This window comes from Epinephelus fuscoguttatus, linkage group LG20, assembly GCF_011397635.1.
Source record: "Epinephelus fuscoguttatus linkage group LG20, E.fuscoguttatus.final_Chr_v1".
NCBI lineage: Eukaryota > Metazoa > Chordata > Actinopteri > Perciformes > Serranidae > Epinephelus > Epinephelus fuscoguttatus.
Window position 1 is genome coordinate 13,771,458 of NC_064771.1, and position 12,265 is coordinate 13,783,722.

Sequence of the window (12,265 nt, forward strand, 5' to 3'; positions counted from 1 at the left end):
AATTATGAATCATTTATTTGATCTAGCTCCGACAGACAGCAAGTCAGAGAGAGATGCGACACTCAAAAATCTTGGCACCCAGCAATCCAACACAGCACCACTTTATCCTGTTAAAGCAATACTCACAACTTGGATTAATTTTTATGAAAAAACCCTTTGATTGTTTTTTATTTGAGGACACTTACGGACTAAAAGAATATGAATAACTTACAGGGCAAATGAGGATGTAGCCAACAACCCGGTTTTATACATCCAAAGAACTTGTAAATATTAACTGCTTCAAATGTGTAGCCACACCAGACTAGTAAAAGGGACTGGCCATTTAATTGAAGATTTATGGTAGATGTAACATTTGTTAGAAAATGAATCAAATGTAATGAGTTTAATCACCCTGATGAAGTAATTAAAGTTACATTACTTTTAATTTTTTTTTTTTTTACATATATTTATGGCAGGGTAACTAGTAATCTGCAACCTATAACATTTCAAAAGTAACCTTCCTAACACTGTTGTATTCTACTCGAACATGCAATAAATGAAAGCGACTACTACCTTTATAAATTACACATGTAGCGCAACATAAATGACTGACACTTTATTTAGACTTCCTGGGCTATGTGACAAATATAACAAAAAAGACATTAAACATGAGCCATGTTCTGCTGGGGTACGGCAACACCACTTACACAAATGTAGCACTAAGGTACACCGTGATACTAGAACTGGCAGTAATAATAATGGCAATGTATTACGTGTATTTATGATTATGGTTACATACGTATGCTGATGCAGTGCTTGGTACGACAACACTCACTTACCACCAGTATATAGCCATTTACAATTACTGCCTTGGTCTCTACCACTTATCTTTTTCTCAAACAAAATAGGCCTGTGCCATAAGAAAAACACTACATATGGTAGTCGGTCCTATACTCTGTATATATTTAGAGGATATCTCACTAAAGTGCGGCTGTTTTTTGTCAAGCAGGTGCTGTGAGAGAACAAAACCCTGTTACCCACCTGCAAAAACTTCTTAGCCCAGACTGTATGAACCTGTAACACATGTGGTTAGTGTTGACTAATTTTGTGCTTAAAAGCAGACCTTGAAAAGACCTTCAGCGTTATTTGAACTATCTGGATGCAGTGAATGCGAGCAAAAGCAACAATGAGCACTCATTCAAATATTAAAGCAGCAACCAGATAAACAGTTTCCTCAGGTAAAAGAGGATCATTGTGTGGGCCCTGCTGAATTTTGAACCACCTCTGTCCGTGGTGCTGAAAGGCTCCGGGCTCTGTCCAAGGTCCTTCTCTCTGTGCGCACAAGGGACTGTGGGCGATCACAGGGCTTTTACAAACAAAATGATTTGATTGGATTCATGTATTTGCACAATAACACAAAACAGCTGAACTAAAACAAGAAAAGAAGAAACAAGTTGTGCAGGTGAGTTTAAAAAAAAACCCTTGGAGATTTATACAAAGAATCTTACCTCAAGCATTACAAGCAAATACAAGGTTGTGTAATCAACAGAAGTAGCTGCAACAGACAAGCAAACATAGCAAACATGAAAGTAACAGAGGGTTTTTATTTTTACAAAACATTATACTTTCACACTATAAAATTACTTTGAAAAAGAAGGCAAAAATTGGTGCATAAAATACACCAGAATGCAGGAAATTAAGTATTTGAAGCTCAAACGTTTTTTTGTAGAGGACCTTCAAATACCCGGTTTCATACGTGCCCTACTACCCCGAATGTTTTATAAATAACAAAACTGAAGTTATTGTTCTTGGCCCCAAACAACTCAGAGACTCTTTATCTGATGACATAGTTTCTCTTGATGGCATTGCTCTGGCCTCTAGCACTACCGTAAGAAACCTCGGAGTAATGTTTGATCAAGATTTGTCTTTTAATTCTCATTTAAAACAAACCTCACGGACTGCATTTTTTCATCTGCGTAATATTGCGAAAATTAGGCCTATCCTGACCCGAAAAGATGCAGAAAAATTGGTCCACGCTTTTGTTACCTCAAGGCTGGATTATTGTAACTCTCTATTATCAGGTAGCTCTAGTAAGTCCTTAAAAACTCTCCAGCTAATTCAGAATGCAGCAGCACGTGTACTAACAGGAACTAAGAAACAAGATCATATTTCTCCTGTTTTAGCTTCTCTGCACTGGCTCCCTGTAAAATCCAGAATTGAATTTAAAATCCTACTGTTAACTTATAAAGCTCTAAATGGTCAAGCTCCGTCATATCTTAGAGAGCTCATAGTGCCATATTATCCCACCAGAACACTGCGCTCTGAGAACGCATGGTTACTCGTGGTCCCTAACGTCTCCAAAAGTAGATCAGGAGCCAGAGCCTTTAGCTATCAGGCTCCTCTCCTGTGGAATCATCTTCCTGTTACGGTCCGGGAGGCAGACACCGTCTCCACATTTAAGACTAGACTTAAGACTTTCCTCTTTGATAAAGCTTATAGTTAGGGCTGGCTCAGGCTTGCCCTGTACCAGCCCCTAGTTAGGCTGACTTAGGCCTAGTCTGCCGGAGGACCCCCCTATAATACACCGGGCACCTTCTCTTCTTCTTCTTCTTCTCTCTCTCTCTCTCTCTCTCTCTCTCTCTCTCTCATTGTGTCATATGGATTACTGTTAATTTGTTATGCTGATCTGTTCTGTACAACATCTATTGCACGTCTGTCCGTCCTGGAAGAGGGATCCCTCCTCAGTTGCTCTTCCTGAGGTTTCTACCGTTTTTTTTTCCCCGTTAAAGGGTTTTTTTGGGGAGTTTTTCCTTATCCGCTGCAAGGGTCATAAGGACAGAGGGATGTCGTATGCTGTAAAGCCCTGTGAGGCAAATTGTGATTTGTGATATTGGGCTGTATAAATAAAATTGATTGATTGAAATTGATTGAAATAGCCTTGGATCGAAATATTACTATACATGTTTGTCAAAAATAAGAATAGGCCTAAGGAGTTGTATATACCATGTGTACATACATACCATGTATTTTGCACCCTCAAATACATTATTTTCTATGTAGGCAGTAGACACGCATTAAGCGCACTCAAAAGCCAAGCACTTCTTTTTGAGGGTGCAACAGCTGTGCTCTGAGATAAAAAGACTTCAACTTTTGGAACACAACAGCATGCACCACATGTCATGAAAAATCAACCACAGGGGGCAGATATCTTTCCCTTCTTTCGAAATATTAGTCTTTGGTAAATATGGAGGAGAAGTTGATCATTTTAGTGCAGGGCTACCCAGAGCTTTACCTCTGTCTCACAGACAATATTTTAATACACATTTAAAAGACAACACCTAGAAACTTTGGATTTCTGATAAGTAAACTGTTATATGGTGCTGCTCATGGTTACTTAGCAACCTCAGATGCAACTTCCACGCTCTTGAGGGTGGCACTGAATAGACACAAGAGTGACCCAGCGCCCGACCTTGAGTTTTCCAGGCGGTATGTGGCAGCGGTAGCTCAGTCCATAGGGACTTGGGTTGGGAACCGGAGGGTCGCCTGTTCGAGTCCCTGTCCGGACCAAATATGGAGCATGGACTGGTGGCTGGAGAGGTGTTCACCTCCTGGGCACTGTTGAGGCGCCCTTGAGCAAGGCAGCGCCTGAGCAAGGCAGCCCCCTCACTCTGACATCTCTCTGTTTGTGCATGTGTGTGTCTTTCGGACCCGTGTGTTAATGACAACGGAGTGAAAAATTTAATTTCCCCTCAGGGGGATTAACAAAGTATATAAAACATGTGTACGGGCCCTAATAATAATAATTAAAAAAAAAGCCACAGCTCTAATAATCTGTCATTCCATTCATACTTGTACTTTAATAAATGCACTTAGTTACATTCCACCAGTGTTAACATAAAAACATACATTTAACTATTGTTCCAACTCAAGACATGAATATTTGATGATTGCATTTGTAAAGAATTCTGTACTCAGTACCAATCTGTAGCATCCCCAGCTCATTAATGCTCTGGCTCTCTAACTGATGGTTCACAAAACTTTATTTTCAATAATGTATCTCCAAAAATACAAAACATAAACACACTGTAAGCGATAGAATGAAACAAAACAACCACAAAATATTACATTTCTTCCTTAGCTAACAAACTTTAGGCACACTGGCCCAACAGTAATGTAGCATTTTCCTAGCACACACATGCTCATTTAAACTCTGAGAAAACTATTAAAATATAATCATAAAGCAACACAATATTAAACACAATATGAAATAAAGTGTAGACAAACCTTGTGCCTATATCAGCAACAAAACCTTTCAAAATGAGAGCGCCCACCTTAAAAATTTAACTAACACAATAAAAGCAAAGTATATGACGTTAATAAAGTATGGTGAAAGACATTTACAAATCACTTACAACTACTAAAATTTTCTCCTCACAATTCATAACTAATATGTAAAATTTAAAAAAAAGATTTAGGTGTATAAGGTGCCAGAGTGCTTTAAAAAGCATCACAATCGTGCTTGTTCATTTAATTGAAAAAAAATCCTGTGGAAGGGCCCCCCTGGACCCACTACTGAGGTCTGGGCGAAGAGCCCCCAGTGTCCTCACATCCTAGAAACGCCCCTGCTTATCAATACACATATACATACGTATATTGAAAAGTATGTCGCAGGTTAGACTTCATTAAACAGTACACCTTATAGGCTAAACCGTTAGAGTGGACACACAAATACGCTGCTGTCTGTGTATTTGTGAGGACAGTCTGCATTACGCGGCCACACTGGGGCCGCTGCAGAGACAGCCACACACACACACACACACACACACACACACGGACAGGCATACTAGTCGATCACCGATAGTCACCAGAGTCAGCGAGGCGCAAAGACAGCTGGGACGAGCCAACAGTTACACAACAAACCTGCTCGGTGGCTCCCTGACAGGCTCACAAGTCACACACTAGTTTGCTCGGACAACTGTTTAACATTTGGATCTTATGGCTGAGAGTGAGGATATCTTCCTCAGGGCTAAACATCGGACTTTCAGCGGACTGACTGAAGGTAGCTGTCACTAACTGTCATTAGCTTCGTTAGCCTCGCCGGTTAGCCAACTCACATGCTAACCCTGCGGCTAACGCTGTCTGTAACTTGGGTGTTACACAAGTCGGTGTTACTGGTTGTACGTTAACGGTGTGGCAGAGCAAACGAAGACACTTGACAGCTTTGGTGTGGCTTTCTTTGAATAAGCGGGTCAGTGTTGGCAGCCGTAGCGAGGCCAGCATGCTAGCTTGTGTTTACAAAATAAAGCGCATGAGTAGAGCTCTGTTTAACGATAGCGTTCATGAATCAAATCAGTGCAGGAAAACAATAACTTACTCTGTGTTTGTTGCTGTTTAGAGGTGCTGTAGCCTGCTATTAATAGCTGTAGGTAACACTTGGTGGTCATTTGTTGTGAGTGGGCTAACACTTCAAAGTTTAGAAACCAAATCTTGTTTGGTCCATTTGGAGTCCTGAGGTTCTCCAATGAGGACTTCTCTTTTTACATTTAAGCACATTTCTGCGTTTCAGGAAGAGTTGCACAACCTGAATGATTGTCACTGTGGCAAACCTCATTTAAGTAGATTAAATTAATCTAAAATGTTTAATTACTTAAGTGGTTGAGCCCTGCAGTCAGGACATTCAAGGATTCAAACCATTACAGTAATCACACTAACATGCTCATTGATGCTCTGTCAACCATCGTGTCTGTTTAGTCTTTCAGCACCAACTGAAGCACTATAAGAGAACTCGAGGGAAGAATCTGAAATGCTCCGTCTTTTATTATTTGCTGCAAAAGCAAACCCCCGTGTGCTTTCATCTCAGATGATGATTAATTTTGTTTTGGATCACACAATCTGCCACCTGAGAAATCTGTGCGATTTATGTTTGAAGTTGTGCTCGACCAGCGCAGCCACACAAGGCTGCTGCCTCTTATCTCCTGTCATGGGAGCTTTGTCGGCTTCTGCGAGTCCTGCTGGTTTTTCTTTTTAATTTCTTTTTTATTTGTGTGTGAAATAGTTCACATATCTGACTCCAGAGAGAGGCATGGTGCTGTAAAGTACTCTCAGCGTAACAAAAAGCTTGCAGGATTTCTGAGAGTGCGCCCTTAGCTCTGTTCAATCTTTGCAGATTGTGGCACTCACAAAGAAAGTGGCTAATAACTCAGGAGTAGGAGCAACATGCGTGTGGGTGTTCATGCACATTTACATGTTGTATGTGTATTTGTGTGCACAGTTGCGTGCCAGTGTGATTGAAAAACTTTCTTTTGCAAAGAAAAGCAAGTCTTACCTGCTCACTTATGTGTGTATTGTTAGGCAGTGATTTGCATATGCAAACACTCAAGCTGAGTTTAGAAGCTCTTCTCAGCTGCAGGAGTTCAAGTTTTTGATCTGCTTAAAAGACAGATCTGCTCTGCATCCTCCTAAGAAGTAAACCCCGATCGATTGTCATTGGCTTCTGAGATAAAGTAGGAAACATAACTTTATACTGCAGCGGTCATGGCAGCTGTTAAAAATCAAAATTCATCAGCAGTCCTCACTGTGTAGTCATAAGTTAAGATCAAGGCCAGGCTAGTTTGGTCTGAAGGCATTCTGAAGTAATTTGGTTGAAGAGATAATGATGATAATCATAAAAGTCGAATGTGTTTCCCCTCACGGTTTTATAAATGTCAGTTACACAGAGGGGATCATTGTTAAGCTTTTACTCGCCTGATTCCCAGGAGCAAGACACTCTTTGTCACTCTTTCTTTTTCCTATCTTTGTTCAAGTTTCTCTTAAGGACAGAATTATCATAAACTCATTTGGGAGAGAGACACATGGAGAGCATGTTAAACACAGAGGATGCTGAACAGCTAGCAGTTCCCGCTGAGTGTGAGTGAGGGGATTTGCGCAGAATGCAGATGCAGAGACTCTCCACAGTGACAGCAGCTCATAACTACAGGGCTGCTTTTCACATCCTCCGGAAACTAAATGAGTTGAGCAGAAACTGTTTACACCTGCTCTTTGCATCTGTCTGTTTGTGGGAAACAAGGGGACTCCATTTCCATATCGCTTTGCCCTGGCTTTCTCTCCTGGCCTTCGTGTCGAACTTGTCATTACCATCAGCCAGGCGGTGTCAAGTGTCTGCTTCCGTTCTTTACATGGAACGCCAGGAACAGTCCTTGTTAATGAATATTTGAGTGATTAGAGTGGTTACACAATATCAGGATTATATAAAACACTTGTTCTTTCCCATTCATGCTCCAATGTGTAGCTGTTTAATTATTTAGCGTTGGATACTCATGGAGTGAGCATGCACAGCTTGAACAAAAGGCTGTATGTTTCCCATCCGGATCTTCAGTTCTCAGCAGTCCTGCATCCAAATCACAGCACTTTCACCTCATCAAGCATTGTGTTGATTCCAAGAATAAATACAAGGCTTTCTGTGTGAAGCTTTCACAGACGGCCTTATACTGCCGAATGACTAATGCTGTAATGACACCTAATCACTAAAGCTTTTATATTTGCTACCTTGTGCAGTGCATCCTTCGACCTCAACACTAGAGAAGAAAATGTTCATTTCCTGCCAGAATGTGAATAACTGGCAGAAAAATCAAAAGGTCAGCTGCTAAGGAAAGCTGTGTCCATTAAATGAGTTACGTTTGAGTGAATGTCCGCAATTATATGCATATTACATTAACACGTAAGGTGACATTTAGCCAGTAGACCCTTTCACAGTGATGTGATGTCATCAAAAATGTGCACGTGCATGTTGGCTACGGAAGTGGCGCTTTGTTCCAGCCATCCAGACCAGCTGGCAAGCTTTAAGCCTTGAGTTAAAACTGCTACCAGCATTAGAATTTCTGGTTGTTGAGTGTTTGGTTGTCAGCATCGATATTCCAACAGCGGTCTCAAGTTCTGCAGAATTACAACAGGATCATGACTGTTTCAGAGCAGAAGGTGTTTCAGTTTAACAAGTAATCATGTTAACCAAGCCCCCAGAAAGAGCACAGGACTTTGAAGCAAATTTTACACAGTGGAATTATAATGTCCAGTAGGGTTGGGCGATAATACGGTAATAAGGTATCCCGCGGTATCTAAAAATAGCAACAGTATCAGTTTCATTACCGTCATTAAAAAAAAAAATCTGCCGCGCATATAGGCCTATAGGGGCCTGATATAATATTAAATATAATTTATTTAATGTCTAAATAATGAGTGTTTGTCCAGCACCTATGTATGTGTGCTTGAGTTTTCAATTTAATACTCTTACAGTTTAAAACTAATAGTAGGCTGTAGGGTTGGGAATCTCTCTGTGATAGACGATTCGATACGTATCTAGATACACGAGTTACGATACGATTCAAAAACGATATATTTTTAATACAGAATGATTCGTGTACAGTGTATGAACAATACGATTCGATACGATTCTATGGTTAACATTTGTTGATGTAGACAGTAATCATACATTATAAAATAAAGAAGCCAATTCTATAAAAGTGACATTCTTACAGTATTTTCAAATTTGTAAAAGACCACATCCCCAAGCATTGTTGCTGAATGGCACTGGCAAAAATAAAATAAAAAGACAAACAACAACAAAATCACATGTCAAATGTATTTATTTTTAGACATGGACCAAAAAAAGTCTTGCTGAATGAACATCATTTTGTTGGATGGGATCAATATAAAAATGAGAAGAAGTTTTAAACTTTAAGTGAAGTGAACTTTAAGTAAAATTTTAAGTGTTTTAAACCTACTTGTTGTGTTGTTTTTATGGTATTGTCTGTGTTTTTGTATGTATCTTACATGGACTTGAGTCTGGAATAAAGTTTATTATAACACTGTACAATATAAACATAAAGCAGAATAAAATAATAACATGCAATGTAGGGGCAGAATCTGACATCTCCTGTTATTAGTTGATATCATGGACTGTGATGACTAGCAGCTTATCACTGACAGCATGTCAGACTATTTCTCTGTGTTTGCTGTCATTTATAAAAAGATAAATCACTTTTCTATAATGCAACAATGATATTTCAATGGAATAAATTACTTATTGACTTATTCATACTTCAAAAACAGCATGAATAAGTGATTAACATGGGGGGGGTCGGGGGGGGTCAAAATAGCCAAAAAACCAGCCACCCTCCTCCTCTGACAAGTAAAGAACAGTCCCTAAAGTGCGCTGAGGTTTGTGGAAATGTGAACTGCCCGTTTCTCCTCTGACACGTCACATACCTGTGTGCTGCCAGGGCTTGGCTGGTATTTCTGGGCAGTCATGACACCGATGAAGACTTCTTGGACCTGGAGCCGGGCTTCTCGGTCGCCGGCTGGTAAGCTGTTATCATGCGCCGCCGTATTTGACAGGAATATGTATTTCTGTCTGTGTCTGTGACCCCGTGTTCAACCCACAACCGGCAGGATTCGCCATTAGTTTCTGCTGCAGCTTGGCTGCTCCCTGGTTTATCCAACCAGCAGTCTACCGATTGCTAGTCTTGCGATACCCGAATCCATGACTCTACAATCGATTCATCTAAGGATTCATGGCTGATTTGTATCGATTGAGGAGGCTGCTACCGACACAGCCCTATCTCTCGCTTGTCAAACCGGATATCCGGTCGTATCGGTTAATCGTTCCCAGCCCTAGTAGGCTATAATGTTTCTCTTATAACTGCCCTTAACTGTTGATGGGAGATGACACTTGATAAAGTTTTTGGATGTGATGTTGTCACGTGACAGCTCGGACGTGAGAAAGACAAGAAAAGATGGCAAGTCACGCATCAAGCGAGTTGGTGCACAGAAAAACAACTTCACAACTTCTGCAAGCAGCAGCAGCAGGTCCAGTGGCCATCGGAGTGAAGGAGGGAGAAGCGCAACCCAAACCACCGAAAAACAGATGACTCTGACCAGTCTCCTTCAAAGAAGAGCCGATGTGGTGGCAGGTCTGGTCGGCACCATACAGGAGCGAGCAGGAGCAGAGATAACTGCCTGTTGTCGCGAGCCTGTTATTCAGGGAGACAAAGACCTCCTTCTCTGGTGGGAATGTGATAGAGTCAGTCATGCCTTGTTATTTATTGTACAGTTTTTCTTATTTGATGAGACCTAGTACTGGATGCTGTAGAGCAGTACTTTTAATTTATTTGATTTATGTTGATAGGTTCTAAAAAATAAACCAACGGACTTTATGGAAGTGGACTGTAGCCCACAGACAGTTTATTGTTATTTCTGTTTGGTTGACTGATGCATTTGCACTTTTTTGAATATTTGTTAATAAAAGTTGTTAATGTTGTACATGTTTTGTTGTTATTTTTCAGTATTCTTAGGCCTATGTAATGTTTGCTATTCTGTTTCTGAACGGTATAGGCACAAGCTAACATTTTGGCGACTCCCTCTGAGCCCTTCAAAGTGATTTTTAATTAGTCACGGTAATACCGTATACTCCAGGAAAATGTGGGGAAAGTTTAATGGTAACAAAATTTGGATACCGCCCAACTCTAATGTCCAGTCTCATCGTGTGATGATGTGGAGCCCCAAAATACTTTTTCCAGTAGACTAACTTAGTAAAACAGACATCTGTTAACCAATGAAGACATTTTTTTGAGCGTCAAAACCCCCCAAGAAATGACTTGTTTCACTGTTGACAATATGGAGGAGCCACATGATTACTTTATTTTATCCCCATTCAAGTTACCGTAGGGCTAAACTGGAAGTTAGCCGCTCAGCCAGTTACTCTCTAGTGTGCTTGCTCTATGGGCTCTTTGTTCTGTAGAAAGAAATGGAGGCCCACCTCAATCCCTGCATTCATTCCTCTTTATAAATCCATGGTGCCACTGAGCTATTTTTATAAAAGTGACCGAGACCCCGTCTCCAACACTGTATCCAGTTGTCTTTATACATCCATTGGATTAGCTGGTGACTCAGACGAATCACGGCAGCTGTTAAAAACACAAACAGACCATGTAGGTGTCCTCGTAAAAGCGTTTTAATCAGTTTTAAATACATGCTCATCTGTGGCTATCATCTATGCCAACTTTTTACATAAGTTACTACAGGCAATCACCGACACATTCAGATGTTATTCACCAGTTGACAGGGTCACTTGTTAAACCAAAACACTGGTGGCATATAGGGCTGCATATATAAGCCATATATTAAACTTGTTTGACTGGACTAAGGACAACATCCAACAAAAGCAGAGTTCATGTTTGCATAAAAACTATATCATCCAGCTCTGAACTATGGTAGCTAGCAAGCTAACAAGTCAAAATCAGGTAGAATTCCCTATTAGGACCTAACATTGGTTGTATGGTTTGTTAATTACCACAAGCCTCAGACATAGCTGTCTTGTGTCCCTGTCTTTGGCTAAGGAGGATTTCTGATTTCAAGACTAGAAACTTCGAGTCTATGACATGTCATTTATGTCTTTGCTATACTTCTGTTGCCATTTTGTGTACGTACCCCTATGTATGTCATCTGTACAGCCCTTTGTCAACTATAAAAGAATCTATAATTAAAGCTGGATACAGTTGCGATTGTCTCCATATTTGTCATTTTGTGTACTTATTGCTAAGTGCTCAAGTTGTAAAGACTGACAATCAACAACATTTTTAGCAAACTGCATGGAACCCAAAATTTGTGTTGTGTTTTGCACATGTAAAACACTAGAAAACTTTTTAACACGCTGAAGTAAATATGTGATTATGTCATTCTTGTCTCTTTTTGTTCCAGATGCAGAGCATGAATGGACAGGACCGTTTTGCTTCATCCAGGCTGCGGACCCCCAGCTCGGGCTGATGAAGGCCTGGAGGGACGGCGACTGCGACGGTGGAGGGGATGAATGGGCCGAAGAGGTCGAGCTCACTAAGCAGGCCGTGGAGGCTGTAAACCAGCTCAGACCCAGGCCGAGGTTCATGGTGCTTTGTGGTGACCTGGTTCATGCCATGCCAGGTAGGGATAGAGCAAATTAAGCACATGCACTACACTTGAAAGATGAAGTTTTCAAGAACTACATGAGAAAATTGCTGCCGCCCTCTCTCATCAAATGGAGAGGTTGTCATTTCGTTTTTTTGCCCGGTAAAGTCTTTGAGAATTAACATATTTCTATGTGTGTCCTGCTGTTGCGGCGTGATGAAACGCTGTTTTGAAGTACATTGCTCTTTTTGCTAAACATTGAAATACTTTCAAATTCTCTTAGCTATAAATACATGCTGAGTTCTGAGTGCTATAAAGAAACTACAACAGCACATACTTACTACTGAAAACA

General features: G+C 40.6%; 1 protein-coding gene across 1 annotated transcript in view; it reads left to right on the forward strand.

Annotated features, from left to right (window-relative positions):
- The first annotated feature begins 4,826 nt into the window (after positions 1 to 4,826).
- cpped1 (calcineurin-like phosphoesterase domain containing 1) overlaps positions 4,827 to 12,265 on the forward strand; it is a 56,587-nt gene continuing 49,148 nt past the window's right edge. Inside the window, exons 1-2 of the mRNA XM_049563506.1 lie at positions 4,827 to 5,038; positions 11,731 to 11,949. Coding sequence (XP_049419463.1) covers positions 4,975 to 5,038; positions 11,731 to 11,949 — 283 coding nt within the window. The 5' untranslated portion in view covers positions 4,827 to 4,974. The remainder of the gene's footprint in view (positions 5,039 to 11,730; positions 11,950 to 12,265) is intronic.